The following is a 25,476-nucleotide window of genomic DNA, read 5'->3' on the forward strand; positions in this document are numbered from 1 at the left end:
TCAATTTACTGAGGTAAACATCACAATGGTATCGCTCTTTACAACATCAGACATATAATGGTATTTTAATCATTTAATATGATTAGCTTTTTACTTCCCTTCTTGGTAGCACTTTATTTTACAGTCTTGTTCCACATACTATGTACTTATTTTAGTTATTACAATAACTGGTTAATAACTAGGTACTAATCCTGAACCTATCCATAAACCTAGCCTTAACCCATGTAGTTCCCTTATATTACCCAGTACTTTCTTTGGTACTGTAAATACATGTAAGTGCACGTACTGTAAAATAAAAGGCAACCGTACTCTTCGTTTTTTTTTTTTTTTAAAGTATGCTAATGTGTACTTCTTTTTCACAAGGGGTATTTATACTTTTCACAAGTAAGTACATATAACTTTTAGGACATTGTAAAAAAGCAACAACCATAGTCAAGAAAGCATACCATCTTTAAGCACACTTATGACCTTTTATTTCATTAATGTTATATTGTCTGAAAGTACAGTTTTTTTTTGTTTTGTTTTTTTGCCAAAATATACTATTCACTACAAGTGCACAATCAATACAATTAAGTACATTTCTTTTTCACAAGAGACCACACATGAATATACAAAAAAAAAAAAAAGGTCTTTTACCTCATAATTAGGTGGAATTCTTGCCCCAAAGCCCAAAGCGGAGAATCGTTTGTCACTGTGATCAGATAAACGCATTCATTAGTAAATAAAACAACAAATAGCAAACACATTATATACAGCAATTTACTTCTTGTGCAACTTCTTTTTCTTTTTAGTATCAGCCTCAATATTCCTCGCCAACATATTGGGGAGTTGGGAGGGCCAGTTCACTAGCTTCATGGTGGGAGTGCAGGACAATATTAGGTGTAAATCGGCACTCTTTCATACGGAGAGTGTTGGATAGCCTTTTCTGATGAGTGTTTTAACTTACAGAGCAGGCACAGGCAAAGTTTGTTTCAGGATAAATGTCTCGATGTGTTCAAATGTACCCTAAGCTATAAATACTGTAGGCCTAATGGATTTAAGGTTTTACATAAAAATGTTCAATCCATTGAAGTGTTCAATTCAAGCATTTCAAATGGTTTTGTAGGTTTTTAGAATGTTTGAGACACGTGTTATGAGAGTAAACAACTGGTATTACCTAAACATGAACTGCAGAGGAACGCACCCCTGCCAATAGAAACGAATGCGAGTGGAGCAGGGCATACAGAGCTCTTTTATTCACGATCAACCTCGATGGTATTCAGTTCAAGAACAAATGCTAAACAATTTGTTTCAGTTAGTTTTTGGAATAGTTGTGGATGACATGCAGCAGGATAGTATGCAATATACAATATAATATGAAGTGTTTATTATTCCCTGAAATAATACACGAGAGAGACCCGGTGCACATCAGCGAGGGAGACAAAGAAACTTGCTGAAAGAGATCCAGCATGTCCGCAAGAAATAATGACAGACAATGAACAACAAAGCTTCGAAAAGTGCACATTTCAAATGTTTTTAATTGTGCTAAATATAAAACTGGAGGCTAAAGTTTGTGACCAAGCTATCACGTCGGTTTGAGATGCCTGAATCTCGAGCTGGGACTCGAACTCGGAAAGCCTGCAAGCACAGCTGCGGCATATATAGCGCTGCCCACAAGGCTATGGTCTTGTCTCTTTTATTCTCCCATGCAAAGCCTAATTCATGTAGCCTATTAGAAAACTATGCTAGCACTCTGAACACTCCCATGCAAATGTGTAGCCTATATAATTCACATTTCTGTATTATTTTAGTGTAAGAAGAAAAGAAAATATGGAGGTAGTACTGCATTACAAAGCACAGAAAAGAAAAGAAAATTTTGACATCTAGGGCCTTATTATACACCCGGCGCAATGCAACACCAGACGCGATGCAAGCGTTTTTTGCTAGTTTCAGCCCGACGCAGTTATCATTTTCACATCCAGTGCCCATGTTGTTTAAATAGCAAATACACTCGCACCCATCTGTTCACCCTTGGGCGTGCTGGTCTGAAAATGAGGTGTGTTCTAGTGCATTGTTGGCATTTTGCTATTTTGAGGCAATTAAAAACTGCGCAAATTGACCATCTGAAACCTGGTCTAAAGTCAATGACGCAGTATTTTTGGGGGTTATTTAAAGGGCATGTTAGTAATACGCGCCTATAGGCAGGTGCACACAGGGACGCGAAAAACGGGCTGCGATACGTCCACTCCATAACATGTGAAAATCTATGGTTATAGCGTCACTTAGTGGTCAAGAGAAGAAATGCATTTCCCACCGCAACCGCGACGGTACCCGCTGCGACAAAAAACACAGTCTGTTTGAGTACCATCTGTATGTGCAACTCTTAGGTCCTTTCTAAAATATTTTATTCATCAAAACTCATTAATCACTCACAAGGCTTATTATTGACAAATACCAAACCAACTTAACAAAGTTCAAAAATCAATACGGCGAACATGGTGTACTGCTGAGGCCCAGAGGTGTGTGCAAGATCATCGAATTCATGGAGTGTTGAAGGGATGAAAGAGACTCCAGTGTGAGAGGGGAAGGCACAGACACAGCAGGACAGCAGATCCACACAGCTGATCACTCAACATGCGACAACTCACAGCCGCGTGACGAGAGGAAGGGTATCATGAGGTCGGAACCACAGAGGCGTGCAGCAGAGTGCTGAGACTTAAGAAACAAGATAACCACAGGCACAGAGATTGTCTTTCACTTGCTAATGAAAGCTAGATGACGTAGCACCGTTCTGATAGCTGTCACCAGAGGCCACTAATGTTGGCCAATCAATGCCACCTTCTCGTGCTACAAAAGTTGAGGCTGATTTGAATGAATACCAGTTGAGCCAACATAATATTTCATAAATTCTCTGGATGAATTCAAAAATTAAGTCCACATAATTGAGGATGCTTTAATTCAGTTGAATTGAGGCAGCAAATAGGATGCAGAATTGCAATTCAAATTTGAATGTAAGAAATTAAAATGAATTGAAATTCAAAGATATTCATATGACTAATTTTTAACTAGAAAAGCAAGACAGAAACGTAACGTTGGCTTGACAGCCTTCGTTGAATTAAAAGTTTAAGTCTTTGAAGAATTAAGGTTTTTATAGGTCTTAAAGAAAGACAGAACAAAAGACTTGTAGATTTGTAATTTACATTTCATCATATTAAATAAATTTTCTATTCCTGATGAACCAGGGTTGAAGAACACTTCATTTAGCAGAATGCATGACCTGTGTTTTGTAAATTTCTGTCATTCAAATTCAACTTAAAATGGAGCCAAATCTTTAAAGGTCCCGTTTTTCGTGTTTTTTTGAAGCTTTGATTGTGTTTATAGTGTGCAATATAACATATGTTCATGTTTCGCATGTAAAAAAAACAGTATTTTTCACATAATTTACTTATCTGTATACCGCTGTTTCCACTGTCATAAAAACGGGCTGATGACTTCCTTGCTCTATGAAGTCCCCCCTTCAGAAATACGTAACGAGTTCTGATTGTGCCAGCGGTTCCTGTGTTGTGATTCGACAGCAGCTTAGCGCACCCAGAGCCTCTATGGCTCTGAGCGCACCTTGCCCAGAAAGGTCACGCCTCTTACCATAACGTGGAGATGCATGCGCTCAGTGTTATTGTAAACATGTGCAGCACATAGTTTTACATGTGGATTATAATTTTCGGAACCGAGTTAAACATAAATTGTAACCATTGATCTCTAAGTACAGCGTCCCTGGGAAGGCCAAACAAAGGTGATTGGACTGCGGGATGAAAATAACAGCGTTTCGACGACATGGCGACAAACACACTCTACAAACGCAACTCTTGTGTATTCCTGTGGGCGGAGGTTAGTCAAAAAACTGTTTTAGAGACGTCATTAAAGAAGGAAGTAGAGGGATGTAGTCCAAACTGGCCGTTCGATGTAGGCGACTTCTGTTAAATAAAATATCTCGCTTGGCATTGAACTTTGAGCTTTAAAATTTTACAGATTTTATTTATACTCTAACAACAACATTACACACTAACTAAAGTTTGAAACATGGGATCACGAAGAACGGGACCTTTAATTCTGCATTTTGCAGCACTCTGAAACCACCGGCAATCCAGTGTAAACTCTTGGTGCTTAATTTAATTTAATTTAATTTAATTTAATTTAATTTAAAATAGATGTTTCATTGATCGGTATTAGTAGTAATCAGTAGTAATCAGTAGTAATTGATTGATTGATGATGTAAAGTTTGGTTGCTTATTTAAAGACAACAGCGTTTTGGGGGCCTGAAAAACAAAACTTTTGAAAATGGGTTTCAAAGTGCAAGTTTTTGAAAACGATGCCATCTCCGTGTAAACTACACACAGTGACGTCACGCTCAGTCTGTGTGCCGTCTTCATTGTCATTTTTCTTACTCAAATCATACGGGGATTGGCTCCACTAACAATTTTTGTATCTAAAACAGCAATTATAAATGATAAATGGAGCTCAGAAATCTCACTGGCACTCCGCTTGTGAAAAATTAGTGTTCTTAACTGTACTGAATGTGCACTTGCAGTGTACTTCAAATCTTAAAAGTATATTTTAAAATTTTCGTACTTAGCAAGATAATATAATATTAATGAAATAAAAGGCCACTTAAGTGTACTTAAGGAGAGTCCACTTTTATGACTGTTTCTTAACACACTTAAGTACACTTATTTTTGATGTGTTGACTAACATACTAAAGCACATTTTAAGTACGTTATAATTTTATCATTCGAAATGTAGTGTGTTGTTTAAGGTTAATATATCTTAAATGTACTAAATTGCAACTTTACAAATGTGTATTTACAAATATTTTAAATACATGACAAGTATATTTCAATTAACTATAAATGCTTGTCAGTAACTTAGCAGCACATTTTAACCATATTTCAAAGACAATAGAAACAGTTATGAAATTACATATGAATATGTACTTTCATGCAATTAAGTGTCTGAAAACATTACATTCACTTAAGTATATCCCTTTAAAGTATATTTTTCCACAATAAGGACTCTTTTTAAAAGTATGCCAAAGTGTTCTTCTTTTTCACAAGGAAGTACACTTTTTCACAAGAATCAATGCAATCTGTCTGAAAAATCATCCTCCAATAGAGCAGAACTCTGGACCCATGTGCGGCTCAGCTGATTCTCCTCACATTAACATGTTTGCTTGCCTGAAGACATCATGCTGTGACGGCTATTGAGAAGCTGATCCATGAAGAGGAGCACACTAATCTCTAGCATGATGCAATCTCCATCTCCATAATCACATCATAGCTAAAGTTAATATGAGCTATTGAGCTGTGGCTTGTTTACCATAGTGAAGAAAGGAGAGATTACTGTGATACGCCCTTGAGAAGACAACACAGAGACAAATATTACAGCTGTTCTATTCTCCTTCAACTCTTGACTTCCAGCCATTTCGGGCACAAATAAACCCATTAAGGCCCAGCAGGCAATTAAAATCGAGAGAGTCTGAAGTGTAGATGTTTCAAAATAACTGGCATAAGAGTTAACTTTTGGTTACAGTCTATTTTGACAGTTTTTATTCTACTAACTATAAATAACTTTGCAACTACATGTCAACTAACTCTCAATAATTTCCAACAACATGTCAACTAACTCTAATTAGAGTATTAGTAGACTGTAGTACACTGTTAGGTTAGGGTTAGGTGTTAAGGTTAGTTCGCAAAGTTACTTATAGTCAGTAGAATGTCTGTTGGAGGAGCATCAATATAAAGTGTTGGCAGATATCACGCAGACAGTCTACTAATACTCTGATGAGAGTTAGTTGACATGTAGTTGCAAAGTTACTTAGAGACAGTAGAATGTATAAAGTGGACCATCAAAATAAAGTTTTGCAAGCTTTTTACAACTTGCTGGATAATGGTAAGCAAATCATATTTACATGAAATAAACACTTTAAAGAGTCATACTATGAAAAAGGCACATTTTTCTGTGTGATAAGGTTATTTTCAAAGTATTTTTTTCACTTCTTGAAAGAAGAATGTCAACATGACACAGTTTGTTATTATTATTATTATTATTATTATTAGGTTGATGCACAAACCTGAAGAGGCAAATTTGAGTATTTAAAAAAAATGCATTAACTAAAATCGGGGGGGAAAATACATTGAAAGACTGAAGGCTTTATTTCCACATATTTATGAAAATAAGCATAGTATATAAAAATATGCATTTGTTTATGTAGCAAGGGGAAACAGGCTTAAAGATGCAGAAGGACCAAATGCATCCTTAAGTTAAAAGAAAAAGTAAAAAAGCATATAAAAATAAAACACTTAAATATTTTTGTTGATGTGTTTAGAAAATGTATAGGTATAGCAAAAGCAGTTTGTCACATGACACAGTCATTCAGTTATTTTGTTACTGTAACAAACACCACCCATCTTGTAGAATAGATTGGAAAGATTGCAAAATAACTGCACAGCATGAAAGACAATAATGCTATACCTCCAGGAAGAAATCTAGGCATATTACTCGATATGCCAAGGCTTCTGAAGCCATATGATAGCCGTAGATCTCAAGTTTCACTGTAGCTCTCAAACATTTACTGTTTGTGTATTTGCAATAAAGAAAGAAAGTAAATCATATGGGTCTAAAATGACATGAAAGTGAGTAAATGATGGTAGCTTTGATTGATTGATTGATTGATTGATTGATTGATTGTGAACTCTTACTTTATTTTAATGGAGATGCAAAGTAAATAATAACTGCTGTTGCCCTCCAAGCTGTCATTTTTCTTTTTTCCCTACAAGCAGTTCCCTACAAATCTCTGCAACATTAGCATCCATCAGAATTTATGACATTTACTGCTCCATTTACTGACATTGTCTAAAAACTTGGCAGGTGGGTTGCAGAAACATCATGGGTTTAAGATTGGCAGATTTGTTCATCATGAAAAGTAAATTTGATGACAATCTGTATAGCTTAAATGGGTCAGCACCATCTGGCTTCCAAACGTCACTATTTTACACACCTGTTGCTGTTGCAATCACAACTCCAACATCCCTTGAAGAACAAATAGAACCATATTTCTAGTAGCAGATTCAGATTTCATTCTCTGCTGCTTGTCCTTTCATTTGTTTACAATTTATGGCCACCATGCATGCAAAATTTGTGCAAATCAGTTTGAAAATATGAAGAAGAGTTTTTATGAAATACCCAAAAAGTCGAAAATCCAGAACTAGCTCAAATAAAAAAAAAAATTTAATGTTTATTTCATTTCAATAAATGATTTACATAGTTTTAGTAACATAGTATATATAGTAACAATAATAATCCTGATCTGTATGCAAAGTTTGCTAACTTTTGACCATACAGTCACACCTGTTTAATCAATTTTAAGTATATAAATATCAAATAAAACATAAACATAAATATATGAAATATGGCTTCATGCTCCCAAGCCCTCCCTGCCATATTTCAGCACTCCAAATGAATTTTTTGATACGCTCTATCCATCAGCATGATTTATATGTATGATACAATGATGCCTGACATGCTAAACATTCACACATCCGTGATTGCGAGGCAAGCTGTTCCGACAACTGTGACTTCTTCCCTCATTGCCAACTGCTTTGCAAATGAGTAAAAAATAGTGCCTTCTCAGCTTCCCAAAAGCATTCAGCTTACTCATAGGCCACTGTGAAACTGGGTCACAAGAAGTGCATCCATATTATTCAGTCATTTTCCATTTGCTTATTCCAATTACTTGCATCCTTAATGTCATTCTGCATTTTGATTTAAAACAACAGCTTAATTCCAACTTTTTTTGCCATAATGAAATCAAATATGTGGATGCACCAACACCAACTGGTTATAGTGTCTTTCAGGCATGGCAGTCGGAGAACATCCATCACGCCGTCCACAGAGGCACAAATGGCACTAAAAGCTGAACAATTACGAAAGCAAGAGCTTTTCTTGCTCTCTCCCTCTCAAGCCAGTACACCAGGAGAAAATGGTGTTTTTTATGTTCCTCAGCACTTTTTTCACGGCTCCTCTGAGAGATCACATCAGCACATCTCCAGCAGAATCTGATGAGGGCAGTCAGACTGCCACCACCGCCCAGTCTCTCTCAAACGAGAAGCAGGGACAAACTTAGGCTTATAAGAGGCCTAATCCTGCTTTTAATAAAAGCCCAAAGGACAACCAGCAGGGAGCTATACAGCAGCAACAAAGTGAAACGCTGCTTGCCAAAGTCACATTGGCTCTGACAAAGCATATGAACAACTGCAACAACACATGCACCAGTAATTAGCCTACCATGTGGTAATTGTTTTTTGGCCTGTGAATGAGTCATGCCACCAAAGTCTTGGCTTGCAAAGAATCTCAGATGCAGACACCACGGTATTTGAATTATAAAATCTTAATTAGTATATGATTAGGTCTCAATGGTTACTGCTGTTTTAGAAATTATCTTACACAGCTGTACCACATGTGAAAGGCAGTGTATTTCAGGAAACAGCCATTTTGTAAATTCTCTCTCTGCCATTTTCTCTGCCCACCAAGGCGATGCATTAAGCAGGCAAAATGAAATCAATATCCTCTTATTTTCACTACCATTATCAGAAAAAAGCAGTGGGATGAATATACCCCCAAAGCAAAGTGTATCTTTCAATGCAGCTGCGGTTATAGGAATGTGAAGAGAAAAAAATTTCCACAATCATTTCTATAAGAGCTGCAAAGAGTCTTTATCCACACATAAAATAAGATAAAATAATTAATGCACGCTTGCAATCACAATATATGCAAATGTGCAATATATGCTTTTGCACATTTTGTGTCTTTTTGTGAATGATTCACCAATGCATGTTATTCCAAAAAAAAAAAAAAAGCTGACATCACCAACTGCACATATTTAATGTTTTTGCAAACTCACACTAGGTCAAGCTCCGTTCCAGTATGTATTTGTGTGTCAGTAAAATTGTTCATGTGTAAATGATTTATGTTTTAGATGCTGTCAATACATCAATATTGTACATTTTAGTGTCTATAAACATAAGTAAATGTATGTGTGATAGAACCAAACTTTATTACTGTATGTCCTTGCTTGTTTGGCAGTTTGGTGGTTTGGCACGCGATCCGAATGATGATTCGACACAAAAGATTCATAATGCTCCGAAGCTTCCTGAAGCAGTGTTTTGAAATCGGCCATCACTATATAAGTCGTTATTTTGTTTTTTTGGTGCACCAAAAATATTCTTGTCGCTTTGTAATATTAATATTGAACCACTGTACTCACATGAACTGATTTAAATATGTTTTTAGTACATTCATGGATCTTGAGAGAGGAAATGTCATTGCTGGCTATGCAGGCCTCACGGAGCCATCGGATTTCAACAAAAATATCTTAATTTGTGTTCCGAAGATGAACGAAGCTCTTACGGGTGTGGAACGGCATGAGGGTGTAATAAATGACATTATTTTCATTTTTGGGTGAACTAACACTTTAAGATAATAGGCAGCTCATGAGAGCCAAATTCTACATCGTATAGAGGGGGAAGGGGACAAACAAAACCCACACCATCCCACTACCATGATCACATCCATTCTGTTTTTACAGTAACTTCACGCGGTCAACTGATGTGTGATGATGAGTAAAACACCCTTTTAGCCTGATCAGGGAACCCACACAGCGTAGGTGTACAACCCAGGAGAACTTCAAGCATCTTTCAGCAAATATAGTTCAGACAAATATAAAATTTCTGTCATCATTACTAACCCTTATGTCATTCCAAACCTGTATACCTTCTGTTCATCTTTGGAACACAAATGAAGATACTTTTAATATTCTCTCATCCTTTTTGTCCATCCACTGAAAGTCCACGCAACTAAAACTTTCACACATTAAAAACTCCAAAAAGACATTGTAAAAGTAATCCATATGAATCAAGCAGTTTAATCCAGATCTTATCTTATAATGATTTATATGGTCGCTTTTATTCACATGTAAACGTATAAAAACATTTATCAACGCACATAAAGAACAGCAAATTTGGAAAACGGAAGCACAAACGTGCTTGCTTGACATGAGGTTTGTTTTCACATGTCACACAAGCATGTTTTAGCTTATGCAAGGTTTGTTTTCATTCGTCAAGCAAGTTCGGTTGAGATTGAGATCCTTAATGAGCGAATGAAGGTACGCCTGCCCGGAGAAGGTCCTCAAGGGACATTTGCCCAGTATGTGGAGTGGGTGCTCCTAGACTGTGGATCCCACTTCAGCATCTGCAAGGCAGAGGAGGAGGAAACTACCAGCCCTGCACCAGCCATGGACACTGAGACAGACCCTTAGCCCCAAGCCCACCACAGACCCACTGCTTGAGCCCACTCCTGCTATGGAGCCAGAGCAATCCACCATGTCCTTCCCGGAGCCATGTCCCAGCTCTGTCCCAGAGCTAGAGCCTACCACCAGGGCCGTCCCAGAGCTCACACATTCTGCCCAGCCAATCCCAGAGCCAGGAAAAGACCATTGCCTGATAGATCTATGGTTCGCAGATCAAGGTCCCACCCTAGTCCTCACCCTCAAATGAACTAACTCCAGTCCCATCCAGCTGTTTAGATCTTCCGGTCTCATACGGAGCCCCTCCTCCTCCATTGTTCCCGTCCTATATGCTGGCTCAGTCCAGTCCCCTGGATCCACCCCCTCCGCTAGCTCCGTGCAACTCTCCAGGTCTACCTTAGGCTTCCCAATCTCCAGCTGCTCATGATGTTGCAGATTCCCCTGCTTCACTTCGGTCATCCAGGCCAATGAATCCACCTCGACCTGTCAGCCCATCAGCTCCGCCCAGGCACTGCGCTCCTTTGGCTCAACCGTGATCCATCAGCCCTCTGGCTCCACCGGGCTCTGCCAGTCAGTTCCCAGGTTCTGCCAAGATCCTTCCCCCAAATCTCCACCCTGGCTTCTCCCTCTGACAGCTTCGCTGTGGGTTCATCCTCCACTGGCTCTCCCAGGGTCCCCATCACCAGCTCCATGCCCACCTCCTAAACCCCCTCCCTCCCTCCTTCCCTCCACCATTGGACTTGCAGTTACGACACGAGGATGCACCTTCCGGGAGGGTGAATTATGTCCTGGTTATGTTCTGTATGCTCTTATTTTGACATTCTGTTCCGTATGTAGTTAGTTCCTGTTTCCCAACTCTGTTTTCTTGGTTTCTGATTGTCCTTGATTGTTTCTTTTTTTCACACCATTTAAAATGTCTACCTTTAAAATTGTCCAGGCTACTTCCCTACTATATAGTAGGTAAAAAAAAAAAAAAAAAAACTGTGAAAAAAACCTTATATCCAAAATTCACAGTATTCCTAAAACAGTAGGTGAAAAGTACCCAGATTACTTACTACTTTTGGTAGGCTACAGGAGAAGATTTGTGAATGGCAGTGAAGCGACACAACTGACACTTTAATAGTCACATGATAATGACAACATGATGGATGTAGTACCCCCCGGACTATATTCATTCCACACACTTTCATACTATATAGAACAGGGGTGTCAAACTCAGTTCCTGGAGGGCCACAGCCCTATACAGGGTTTAACTTCGACCTTAATTAAAGGCACCTAATCCAAGCTAATCAAGTCCTTCAGGCTTATTTGAAAACTATAGGTATGGAGCAGGGTTGGAACAAAACTCTGTAGGACTGTGGTCCTCCAGGAGGAGTTTGACACTGCTGATATAGAACTTACTTTTTTTAAATAGTTTCAAACTAAATACTTATTCTAAAGAAGTACATACTCTGAGAGTATGCAATTTTGGACAAAGCCATTCTCTTTAACGTAACGTCATGGATTCACTATGGGCACTTTCATATATTCCAGTTGATATTTATGAAAAATAAACACATTTTGTTGAAAATTATTTAAATGTTTTAAACTGTATTTTACTGTAGGATACATAAAATGCTATCTATGAAATTAGCCGTAGCAACACAAAGAAGTTTGATTAAATTTTATTAAAAATATGTTTTAATTTTGATTAAAAATATGTTTATATTTTAAGGTGTCCTTGTTACAGAGTAATTATACACTTAAATACTGAGTAATATTAATTAACAACATGTACTTACTGTGGGGTTAGGGTTAGTATTAAGGTTTGATTTAGGTTAGTTGTAATTATGTAATTATTATGCACAATTTATAGCTATTAATATAGTAAGTACATATATATTGTGTAACAAGGACACTGAAATAAAATGTTACTGAAATTTAATTTCCATCACAATTGAATAGATCAAAAAAATATTTTAATGAATTACATTGATTGCTTCAGAAAAAAAAAAAAAAGAAAAAAAAAGAATTCTCTGGTGATGCAATTTATATATACTGTTGGACATTGTTTGTAGAAAAATAGTCCACAGGGCTAAACATGGCCAAGTTTGAAAAAACACCCTCATGGTTAAGCTTTTTCATTAAGCATAATGCCTCTTCTTTTTGTCCATTAGGGGGATATATCTGTTGACTCATTTGGCTTTGATCTGAGGAGAGAATCCTCCCTTTGGAACAGATCTCATTATAAATGTGTAAGACGGTAATTAACCAGCTCCTATAAGGCTAATTGTAGTAAGCCCACAACAACTTACGCAAATACTGGTTTAGTCATTGTGAATCCAGAACTACCATTAAATAAAACATGAACAGAATCAATGAGCATGGGATACGCTGTTTAAAAGACAAACAGTGAATGCCTTTCCAGAAAGAAACACCCTGAACACACTAATGCACAATTTTCTGAATCAGGCAGGAAAAGGGATGGTAAAAATTTGAGCATCGCACAAGAATACACCAACTATATTATATAAGAATAGAGAAAATACACCAACTATATTAACCACCCACACACAGTGCTTTAGTTTTCAGTGTGGATAAATAAAGACCAAATAATACAGGGAAATTCTGTTTGGCTGATTAGTCGGTTCAGATTTCGTCCTATTGTCTCTCACACTAAGGTTCCACAAGCAGAGCCACAGACTACAGACATTGGGGAGTCCCTGGCACCAGTCGCTGACAGGATCTGGGGTGCCATGGGTTATTAGGATGTATCCCAGAAGAACGTATCAGCCTCAGTCATTGGATTGGATGGACAGGTATATCTTCACTAGCAGCCAGGAGGTATTAAGTTAACTACCAGAAACAAATTAAATAGTGACCTGAGCTAACCAACAAAGCCTCAAAGACAGCAAACAGCCTCCAGGCAAGCTTACTAAAGTGATCCCCCTAGCATTGTACAAAGGTCTTTGATATTTAAGCCATTTAACATAGTAACAAACATCTAACTGGGTTATTTTTGCCTTTTAAATTAAAGATGTATACTATTCAGCCCAAGTGTCTACATAAAACTGTATTCACAACCCAATTTACTTCTATACCGTGACAAATTTTTGAGATTAACAGAATATTTAATGAGGAAAAAAAGGTTGGGTGGTTTTTAATAAGTGTACTTATTATGTAAATAATAGACTTGAAAAGAATATACTTAAGTGTGAGCTGAATGTATGTTTTCATACACTTAATTACATGCTAATTTAATAAAAAATGTACTACAGTTTAAATTTATATTAAATGCAATTGTTACAGATCCCTTGTTCCCCTGGACTCTATTTCCCATGATCCTCCTGTTTCGTCACCTGCACTCACTTCTCTCGTCAGCTCCTCATCATCACTCATCACCTGCACCTGGACTTGATTATCATCACTCCCTTTATATGGCACTCACTCCCTGCACTCCTTGTCCGTTCTCTGTTGTGTTATGCTTGCGTTTGGTGTTTCCTGCCTTTTGTTTATTAAAGTATTGGATGTTATTGTGGAAATCCGTATCTGTCTCATCTCTACACCAGCAACTGTAACAGAAGAACGGACCAAAAACTGACTGGATTTCCACAGAAAGAAAAAAGAAAAAAAGAAATATGGATGCTTCCTTCATCTCCCGGGCTCCAGCTTCTCCCATGCCTTCCACGATCTTGACGGCCGGCGATCGCCTCATCGGGCTTCTTCAGGTTGGTCGTTCACTGGAGAGGTATGTGGAGGAGTTCGTTGAGCTGGCTTATCTGACTGACTGGCCCGATGCTAATTTAATCGCCCTGTTTTTGGACGGTCTGGATGACAACACTCTCCGTTTCCATGAACCAGACTATCGTTTCTCCTTAAGCGAAACTATCAACTTTATTTTGTTTTTGAATAATTCCAAATTCTATGTGGACAAGGTTCAGGATGAGTGTTGGTCTCCAGTCTGTCCAGAAACATGGTCGGCTGGGCCAGTTAGTCAGCCTCCGTATTCCTCCGCTTACCCCTGAACTTCCTTCCTGTCCTACGCTGGGCCCACACTCTCCCGTTGGGTCCAGAAGGCGGAGGAGGAGGAAAAAACCTGCCGCTGAGCCCTCTCCAGCCTCCACCGAGCCCGCTCCCGTTCCAACGGGAATTTTAATTATATTTGAGGGAATGAACTCCGAGCACGCTCCAGCCCTCTCCGAGCACGCTCCAGTGGCAGAAGGGATTCTGGTGGAGTATGAGGGGATGAACTGGCCCTCAGCTCCAGCCGCCGCCGAGCCAGCCGCCGCCGAGCCAGCCGCTTCAGCCTGTCACGAGCACGCTCCTATGATGAACTTTGTTATAAGAGTCTCCAGCCCTAAGACTGTTTACCCTCCCTGCCTCCCTCTCCCACCTCCTTCCATTTGTGTCTATACTGCACCTCCACCTCAAGCCCCTCGCCCAGATCTCCACCTCGGACCTCTGGGCAATTACCTACACCCTGGCTCCAACCTCCCTCGACTCCACCATGGTCCATCAGCCCACCAGTCTCCCCAGTCTCCATCCTGCCCCCGTTCACACCTTGGTCACTCGTCAGCCTGCCTTCACTTCTGGACTGCACTCCTCCGTCTCCGCTCTGTCCCTCCGTCCCTCCGTTCCAGTTGGCTTCCTCACTCCCCCTGGTGTTCACTTTGTTGTATGTCGTCTGTCTTCAACTGCGGCCTTCTGGAGCCCTGGCTGCGCTTCGGTCGGCGGAGCCGTCGGTTCCGCCATCTCCCGCCGGTCCTTCAGCGCCTCCTGGGCTCGACGGCATCAAGGCCTCGGTAAAGGCTCTGGACCCGCCATGGCTGCCCTCGGCCCCTGACCCGCCATGGCTGCCCTCGGCCCCTGACCCGCCATGGCTGCCCTCGGCCCCTGACCCGCCATGGCTGCCCTCGGCCCCTGACCCGCCATGGCTTTTGGACCTGCCCTGGAGACCTCCACTCCAGTCTGCTCCTCCCCCTGCACCGGCTTGAGGTCTCCAGGGCGCCCACCCCCCTCCCGGTTGTTCCATCTACGGCGCAAGTACGCGCCTACCGGGAGGGGAGTACTGTTACAGATCCCTTGTTCCCCTGGACTCTATTTCCCATGATCCTCCTGTTTCGTCACCTGCACTCACTTCCCTCGTCAGCTCCTCATCACTCATCACCTGCACCTGGACTTGATTATCATCACTCCCTTTATATGGCACTCACTCCCTGCACTCCTTGTCCGTTCTCTGTGTTATGCTTGCGTTTGGTGTTTCCTGCCTTTTGTTTATTAAAGTATTGGATGTTATTGTGGAAATCCGTATCTGCCTCTGTGGCGACCAGGGCGGGCGAGAGCCGTGAGGGAACGGCGCAAGGCCGGTGCGCCTCCCAGGTGAAGCTCATTAACACTCGCGCCACCGGCCTCGCGCCGTTCCCTCACGGCTCTCGCCCGCCCTGGTCGCCTCATCTCTACACCAGCAACCGTAACAGCAATAAGATGAAATTTTGAGTGCTTTTTGACCCACTTAAGTAGGACTTAAGTACATCTTGTAATTTCATAATTACTTAATTTGTCTTTTAAATATGGTTGTAAATGACAAGCATTTATGGTACTTAATGTAATTTATATTGTCATGTATTTAAATATATTTGTAATTACAATTATAAAGATGAAGTGGCAATTTAGTACATTTACAATATATGAAACTAAAATATGTGACATTGAATAACACTGCTGTTCAAACTATAATCAAGTACTTTATATGCTTTAGTATGTTAGTCAACACATTAAAATAAGTGTACTTTTTAAAATATTATCCCCCGGTTTCACAGACAAGGCTTAAGAATAGTTCTAGACTAAAATGCATGTTTGAGCTGTTTTAACTGAAAGCAACTTGAACTGACATATCTTAAAATATGTCAGTGCCATTGTTTTGTCTCAGGATGCACGTCGGTAATGTTTTTTTTTTTCTTTTCTTTTTTTATTTTCAAAGACATGTTAATAAAAGCTATCCTGGCTTAATATAAGCCCTGTTTGTGAAACCGGGCTAATGAGTTTAAAAATGTACCTAATGACAAAGTGCACTTTTTAAACGTGTACTTAATTGTGTTAAGAAACAGTCCTAATCTTGTACATTTAAGTTTCCTTTTATTTCTTAATAGTTTTTTAAGGGGAAAAAGCCCTGTTGAAGTGCTACAAATGCACATTCAACACATTTCTTCAAGTTCCAAAGAATTGGCTAATGGCACTACTCTTTCACCCCTTATCACAGTTTCAATTACAAGGAATATAGTTATGAGAATAAATTCATATTCATATGCGCATATTGCAAGAGACAATAACATACCACAAGAGAATACAACATCACAGCTGCGATAAGTTGTTCAAAAGACTCTTGTCAGTGCTGACAAGGTGCCATAAAAAGATTTTCTCTTTTCTTTGTTCATTTCATACTGTGCCACCAGTCAGCAGAACACATTCAAGCACTGTTCTATAAGTTTCTATGTTAATTTTACATGTGTAGTGGCTTGTGTTTTTTTGTTGTTGCTAGGATTTTCTCAGTTTGAGGCTTCTGGTAGTCAGACACCCTGAGGCACTGGCTTCATTGGCCTGGTCCATAATCCATCCTTGGACTTGTTTTTATCTGCTGGGAACTGACTGGGTCATGAAAAGTGAGCATTCCAGACCTGAATGCGAGTCAGCTGAGGAGGAGTACTCTCTTCCTGAAACACTGCCGGCACCCACTTTTGATGAGGTATTTTGAACAGGAAGAGGAGGCCGGAGGTTAAATTCACCCTCCAGAGCATCTTGGTGTGCTAAAATGGTAACACTTTCTTGTGTTGTTCAATTTTGGCTATACTGTACTTCATTATATTAAAGTGCCCATATAATGACCAAGTTCATAATTTTATTTTGGGGTATGATTCAAAAAAACACATTTTTCTCATACTTTGCTGCATTGCTCATTGCTGCAGCACCTCTTTTCATCTTCTGCCAGAAACACTTTGTTTCAGATTAGCCTGCCTTCCGAAAAGCCCAGTCTGATCTGATCGGTCAGCTGGTGCATTCTCATTATTGGTCAACCGCTTAAACTCTGTGTCAGAAATGTAACGCCCCTTACCATGATCAAGTTTCATCTCCTGAGGCTTCATGAGGAGCTGTAAACAGTATTATATCTATGGTAACTATGGCATCAATATCGGAAGTCCATACAATCGCCATACATACACGAAATCAAATACTTCTCTACTATATGCGAAAAAACTGTACGCCAAAAGAGTATGTCCGAATACACAGTATTCGAAAAACAGTAGGTGAAAATCCCTGAATTACCTACTACTCCCGCAGAGATTCTGAAGTGCGCGTTCGAGAAACACTTTACTATCCCATGAGGATTTATGAATGGAAGTGAAGCAACACAACTGACTCTGGTTGGTCACGTGACAGTAACAACATGACGGATGTAGTAAATCTGAATTTCATTCATACTAGCCATATTCATACTATATACAGTAGAGCATATTTTATTAATGGTTGCAAAGTAAATTTAAATTTAAATGTAGTAATACATGTTTTCTCTCACAGCAAAGAAAAAAACAGCATCACCTCACCATAGCAAAACCACTTACTGACTGACAGTGGGCCAAAGCAGCCAGTAGGTGAGCATTATGTAAATGTGAAACATGTTGATGTAGCTAAGTCACTGAAATAATGGCAAGACTACAAACAAGGCATTTCAGGTAGGTGTTTTCTGTTGGAGAGATGAACTCCTTTTGGCATGGACTTTGTGTTTTGTAACTTGCAGAATGTTTATATGCACAAACAGCTATATTACACACTAGAAGAAAGGTAAAATAAAGTATAATACATGCCCTTTAATGGGGTTTCAATTGTTTAAACTGGTTTGAATTGGACAAACTTAAATTAAACAATTCAGTTCAGTAAAATTTACTTTTTTTGAGTATTTAGCACTTTCTTTTTCTTTCAAGTTCACAGAACTGATATATTTTAAGTAAACTGAACTGTTTCGTTGTTTTGAGTTTTATGACCTTATTTCTTTTAATTTAGGGGGCTTTCACACTGGGCTCATTTGCCGCGGTCCGAGCCTGCACTGTAAAAAGTAATATGCTTTATCTACTCCATAAAATTTTGGCAACAGTTTACAAGCAATATTATTAATTAAATTCAACAAATAGAATTGAGTTAGAATTAATCAAATTAATTCCTTAAATGTCAACCATTTAAAACAATGAAGTACAATTTAAACAAAATATCTGAATAACAGACAGACGTCAAAGATGAATTAAGAACTCTTTATTTTTTATTTCCAACATTGAAGGAAAGAGAAACACGTGAATTAACAGAGGTTTAGATGCTGGTTTTATTGTTTGGTCGCCATTATGGTGATCAGTGTTTCATTTAGTTGTTCAGTTTGACTCTTTGCTTTTTATGTCAGTTTGTTGTTTTTGTAATGGTGTTTGCTAATTTTACACATTTTAAATGGTTGACTTTTAAGGAATTCTAACTCAATTCTTATATGTTGAATTTAATTAATAATATTGCTTGTAATCTGTTGCCACAATTTTATTGAGTAGATAGAGCGTATTACTTATTACAATGTGGGCACGAATGTTCCTCGTGCCCCCCGCAGCATTGGTCTGGTTTCACACTCAAATTGATTCTTTCGAACGCACGGCGCATGATAGAAAACAGGTCAATAAATTGTGTTTTTTATTAATTTGGTGCTATTATGTGCAGCAGAATAAACAACACTTGAGTTTACTGTATGTGCGTCGCATGTAGACGGTTTTCTGCTGCTTGCAAACAGCCTATTTTGAGGAGACAGCTGTTTGCCATTAATCCAGGCTCACTCCTGCTCGAATCCAAGGTAAATCATCAACACTATCATATCTTACATGCGTTTCCTTGAAGTAAATACATTATAATCGGATGATAAAACGCATGCGCAGGTTACTTTACTTCCTGAACAAGTGTGCACCCGAGTCTGTGTTGTTTTCATATTCACGCAAACCGCGGCACAGTCCGAGAGCAACCGAACTCAGACCACCTCCTTCAGGTAGTCTCGGGTTTGGTACCCCGGTACGCACCCAGGTTCGCATGACAGCTTTTCCATTAACGCTTTTTCATGTGAACCGTGTCCCGTTTTGAACTAAACTGCCTGTGTGAAAGCCCCCTCAGACAAACTTAAGTTTAACTGAAACTGGGCCTCTGTTGCCCAGCATGCTTTGCCCATGGGAGAGTAAATGCTAAAATTAAGTGTTTTATAGTGAATTTTTGCGCTAAATGAATGTTAAATGTGGGAGATTTAGTAGTAATTAATGTTTTGTTATGCTAATTTAGAAGAGTTTTAATTTTTGGGTTTTGGAGAGTTACCATCTTGGTGACAAGTGGTGCATGCAGCTTGGTTTAAGAGCAAGTAAGATAAATGCTTTATATTGCTGTGCTCATACAGCAAGTGTTATACCATACTATTGTTAACATGTTAGGAACTGAGCATGTTAGCATTTTCTGAATTAGCTTGTTAATATAGCTAGCTAAGTTTTTACTTATGTTTATAATTAGGTTACATTTTAGATTAAATGTATGAATTAGTGTACTCAAACATTTCAAGTTAAGAATAATTAAAATGTATAGTGCAAAATAAAAATCTGCCAGTTCTGCTTACTTAAACTTTGAATTTCTTAACTTAAAAAAATTGAGGCAACTGATTGCAAAATCATTCTGAAGAAAGATTACAAAAGCTCAGAAGTTACGAAGTCAAAAATCAGTCACTAACTTTCAGAGACGTTCTGCATGCACTAAATTCCAAATAAGAAAAATTGCAAACCTACATGACAGTGTCCACGTCCATCAGCAGGAACACCAGCACTTACCTGTCATAATCCTGGCAGATCTCCCCCACGGCTATCAAAGCTTTCAGATACTCGTTCGGCTGATATGGGTTGATGTAGTGCAGGGAACAGCTATTGCGAGGGTCCCCATTGGACGCCGTGAAGTCAATAGCAACCTAGAGAGATAAAAGTATGACACACTCTTGATAAAACTGCAAAATGCAGGACAAAAATGTTATGGGTTACATAATCTGATCGATCGTCAAATACGCTTAATCATTTTAGTTTTACGCCTGGAACAATAGATGTCTCCATTGTAAAAAATTGAAAGGAAATGTCTGTCTACAAAAAGCCAAGCACTCAAGAGCTGTCTTTCCTAGGAAGCTACACAAAACCTGACTAGAACAGTTCTGCAATCAAGTGCCCATCTGTATAAATAATTAAAGTGCTTAAAATGGACAATATGTACATTTTATTTGCTTAGAGGCATGCCGATTGTATAGTCATTCATCAAGCAGATGTTCTAATCCAAAATAGCACAAACGGCTACCATATGCTCTGTAATACAGAGATACAGCTCATATCCCAGTAAACACTCAATATAATATATTAAACCACTGCATTACACTTAAATGAAGATCCTATGTGAATCCTGTACCACTCCAACTATTCACTCTGAGGCTTTCACTCCTCGACATCTGATTTTCTTTCATTTTAACAGGCAACGGGAGAATTCAGATATTTAAATAATGAATATTCGATTGGATTCATTAATAATCTTGGCCCATTTTACTGCTCTAAAAGGGGGCATGAGGTGGGGGACTTAAAACAGTTTGGATGAGGTATTAATTTGTTCTGTTGCCTCCAGCCGTGAAACAATCACATTCTTACTCAAAATAAAACTCAAGAGTAGCTGGTCAAAAAACGTAACAAAAAATGACAAACGTGAATGGGGATGAAATAACATATTCTGATCCTGTTTTAAGGATAATTAGCTATTTTTTTCTAGTGAACAAGACAAAAAACCTTTTGCAGGCTGACTCACAAAATCATGTATAATCTACCATAAATGAGCTGCTTTGCTGTGAGGAAGCAGTTACCGGTCCAGCACGTCTGGCAAAAATATCTACATGCTTGGTGGAGAACATGGGCAGTAAATCTGTGAAGGGTCTGGATCGCACTGTGGTGCTAAATGTGGAGCGCACTGCTGTTCCCACTTACTGTGAAGTGTATTTGGCAGCCCCCCATGATGTAGTCGAGGAAGGAATAGACTCTGTGAAGCTGCAAATGAAGAATGGAGGGTAAGTCTTAGAAACCTTGCCACATTTATTTGCAAAACTATCTGCAAAATTTCAGCCTCTGGAATTTTACTCAGCTCCATATCAAACACACACATACTGTACATGAGATATGAAGCAACTCACAAAAAGAGCAACTTACATAGCATTCAAAACATCAAAACATATGGTGTCCAAGAAAAGTGGTACCATGTTTTTTTTGTTTGTTTGTTTTTTTGGGGGGATACCATGAAATTGCTGAAACCCATGAAAATACCATGAAATTATACCATTACTGTACCATGGTACCACCACAGACAATCATTTTTGTATGGTTATACGCAGTAGTGGAGGTAATGCATTACAAGTATTGTGAGATATGTAATCAGATTACTTTTTTCAAGTAACTAGTAAAGTAATACATTACTTTTAAATCTACAACAAAATATCTGAGTTACTACTTCAAATAAGTAACGTAAGTTACTTTGTTTTCCCAATTATAGACTGACACCTCTGTCCCCATGTTGAGAGAAATGGGGAGAAAGAGGCAGAGGAGTTGTGGGCGCTGTGTAAACATGATGGTTATTGTAGTTGTTGTTGAACTTTCTTCTCCTGCGTCCCATTGTTCTGAAAAATTCAGAATGGCAGCACAGCTGAAAGGTTTGTTTGAGCTGCGCCCTCTACTATACAGGTGTGAATTTGCATTTCCTTCAGCCTGAGGCTTATTCATTTCACATTTGGTGTGAAAGGGCCTTTACATTTGCCAAAATATTACTTTTTGTTATTTAAAACAGACAAACAAGCCCATTCCAGGTGAGAAAAAGAAACACAAAAGTAATGTAATGCATTACTTTCCATAAAAAGTAACTAAGTACAGCAATAAGTTACGTTTTAGGGAGTAACGCAATTTTGTAACGCATTTTAAAAGTAACTTCCCACAACACTGGTTATACAGCATAAATTCTTACTCTATTCTATACTAGTTTATGCTGGTTTGGTGCTGGTGAAGCTGGTGGACCAAGAAGGTCCTGTCAGTTAAATTAGATGCCTGGAGGGGACTCTGTATAAAAATTATTGCCATTACTATTGCCATTATATATTGTCATTATTATTTTTTAAATGCTATTTATTTTATTATTTTTATTTATTCTCATCCATTTATTTCATCTGTTCAAGGTATTTATTGTCATTCTGTACATGTTGACACATGAGAATGAAATATGTACTCAGGTCCAGCAGCATACTGTATAGAAACTATTGATTTCTAAAAGGCAGTCAGAAATGGAGATGATAGCAGGCACACACACACACACACACACACACACACACACGTCCCTTTCACAGCATCTGTCTAAAGCTCAACAAGTGGAATACATATATAAATACAACTACAAACCCGATTCCAAAAAAGTTGGGACACTGTACAAATTGTGAATAAAAAAGGAACGCAATAATTTACAAATCTCATAAACTTATATTTTATTCACAATAGAATATAGATAACATATCAAATGTTGAAAGTGAGACATTTTGAAATGTTATGCCAAATATTGACTCATTTTGGATTTCATGAGAGCTACACATTCCAAAAAAGTTGGGACAGGTAGCAATAAGAGGCCGGAAAAGTTAAATATACATATAAGGAACAGCTGGAGGACCAATTTGCAACTTATTAGGTCAATTGGCAACATGATTGGGTATAAAAAGAGCCTCTCAGAGTGTCTCTCAGAAGTCAAGATGGGCAGAGGATCACCAATTCCCCCAATGCTGCGGCGAAAAATAGTGGAGCAATATCAGAAAGGAGCTTCTCAGAGAAAAATTGCAAAGAGTTTGAAGTTATCATCATCTACAGTGCATAATATCATCCAAAGATTCAGAGAATCTGGAACAATCTCTGTGCGTAAGGGCCAAGGCCGGAAAACCATACTGGATGCCCGTGATCTTCGGGCTCTTAGACGGCACTGCATCACGTACAGGAATGCTACTGTAATGGAAATCACAACATGGGCTCAGGAATACTTCCAGAAAACATTGACATCCCAAGTTGTTATCAGCGCTCAGTTCAGAAGCCTGCATCTCTGATGGTATGGGGCTGCATGAGTGCATGTGGCATGGGCAGCTTACACATCTGGAAAGGCACCATCAATGCTGAAAGGTATATACAAGTTCTAGAACAACATATGCTCCCATCCAGACGTCATCTCTTTCAGGGAAGACCTTGCATTTTCCAACATGACAATGCCAGACCACATTCTGCATCAATTACAACATCATGGCTGCGTAGAAGAAGGATCCGGGTACTGAAATGGCCAGCCTGCAGTCCAGATCTTTCACCCATAGAAAACATTTGGCACATCATAAAGAGGAAGATGTGACAAAGAAGACCTAAGACAGTTGAGCAACTAGAAGCCTGTATTAGACAAGAATGGGACAACATTCCTATTCCTAAACTTGAGCAACTTGTCTCCTCAGTCCCCAGACGTTTGCAGACTGTTATAAAAAGAAGAGGGGATGCCACACAGTGGTAAACATGGCCTTGTCCCAACTTTTTTGAGATGTGTGATGCTATGGATACATTTTCTCAGTTTAAACTTTTGATATGTCATCTATGTTGTATTCTGAATAAAATATTGAAATTTGAAACTTCCACATCATTGCATTCTGTTTTTATTCACAATTTGTACAGTGTCCCAACTTTTTTGGAATCGGGTTTGTATATGATCAGGCATAACATTATGACCACCTTCCTAATATTGTGTTGGTCCCCCTTTTTCTGCCAAAACAGCCCTGACCCGTTGAGGCATGGACTCCACCAGACCCCTGAAGGTGTCCTGTGGTTTCTGGCACCAAGATGTTAGCAGCAGAGCAGATCCTTTAAGTCCTGTAAGTTGCGGTCCCAACAGAACATTGCCCAAAGCATCTCCCTGCCTCTGCCAGCTTGCCTTTTTCCCATAGTGTATCCAGGTAAGTGACGCACACGCACCCGGCCATCAATGTGATGTAAAAGAAAACGTGATTCATCAGACCAGGTACACCTTCTTCCTATTGCTCCGTGGTCCAGTTCTGATGCTCACAGTGCCCACTGTTGGCTGCTTTCGGTGGTGGACAGGGGTCAGCATGGGCACCCTGACTGGTCTGCAGCTATGCAGCTCACATACACAACAAACTGTGATGCACTGTGTATTCTGACACCTTTCTATCAGAACCAGCATTAACTTCTTGAGCAATTTGAGCTACAGTAGCTCGTCTGTTGGATCGGACCACACGGGCCAGCCTTCACTCCCCACGTGCATCAATGAGCCTTGGCCGTCCATGACCCCATCGCCGGTTCACCACTGTTTCCTTCCTTGGACCACTTTTGATAGATACTGACCACTGCAGACCGGGAACGCCCCACAAGAGCTGCAGTTTTGGAGATGCTCTGACCAAGTCGTCTAGCCATCACAATCTGGCCCTTGTCAAACTTCGCTCAAATCCTTACCGCTTGCCCATTTTTCCTGCTTCTAACACATCAACTTTGAGGACAAAATGTTCACTTGCTGCCTAATATATCTATATATATATATATATATTAATCAATCAATGTCCCTTAATAAAAAACAAACACAAAAAGAACACAATTCTCAATCTCAGTTGATAAATGTGAAAAGGATAACAAAACAGACTTAAACAGCTCTATAAATAAAAAATCTTCCCTACATGAATGTGCACAAACAAGATGAATGCATTAGCCTCTTCCCACCCCGCTAATGTGTTTAGGCTAAGCTTGATTGTCACACCCACCCACAACAATAATAACTCTGCTGTCTTTTCATTGACAGCCTGTTGGCCAGTATTGTGCAGTACTAGCACTTCTAAAACAGGGATGGCATATCTATAAAGCTCTCTCTGCATGCACACAAACTGTCAGGCTCTTACCTTGAGATCACTGAGAATAACCAACCCAGAGTTCTTGTAGTTCTTCTTCTTCAGTTTGTATTTTGGATTGATGCAATCCCATGTGACCTTCAGGAAGAGATCAAAGAGGTGAGCTGAAAATTGAAGGCGG

General features: G+C 39.2%; 1 protein-coding gene across 2 annotated transcripts in view; it reads right to left on the reverse strand.

The window, feature by feature from the left end:
- cpne7 (copine VII) overlaps positions 1-25,476 on the reverse strand; it is an 82,940-nt gene that overhangs the window by 15,012 nt on the left and 42,452 nt on the right. For both annotated transcript variants that reach the window (XM_048185558.1, XM_048185557.1), the window contains exons 9-12: positions 25,347-25,433; positions 21,373-21,432; positions 20,194-20,327; positions 637-691 (exon numbers count right to left, since the gene is read on the reverse strand). In XM_048185558.1, the coding sequence (XP_048041515.1) occupies positions 637-691; positions 20,194-20,327; positions 21,373-21,432; positions 25,347-25,433 (336 nt within the window). The remainder of the gene's footprint in view (positions 1-636; positions 692-20,193; positions 20,328-21,372; positions 21,433-25,346; positions 25,434-25,476) is intronic.

The sequence above is a fragment of the Megalobrama amblycephala genome, linkage group LG3, assembly GCF_018812025.1.
Source record: "Megalobrama amblycephala isolate DHTTF-2021 linkage group LG3, ASM1881202v1, whole genome shotgun sequence".
Taxonomy (NCBI): domain Eukaryota; kingdom Metazoa; phylum Chordata; class Actinopteri; order Cypriniformes; family Xenocyprididae; genus Megalobrama; species Megalobrama amblycephala.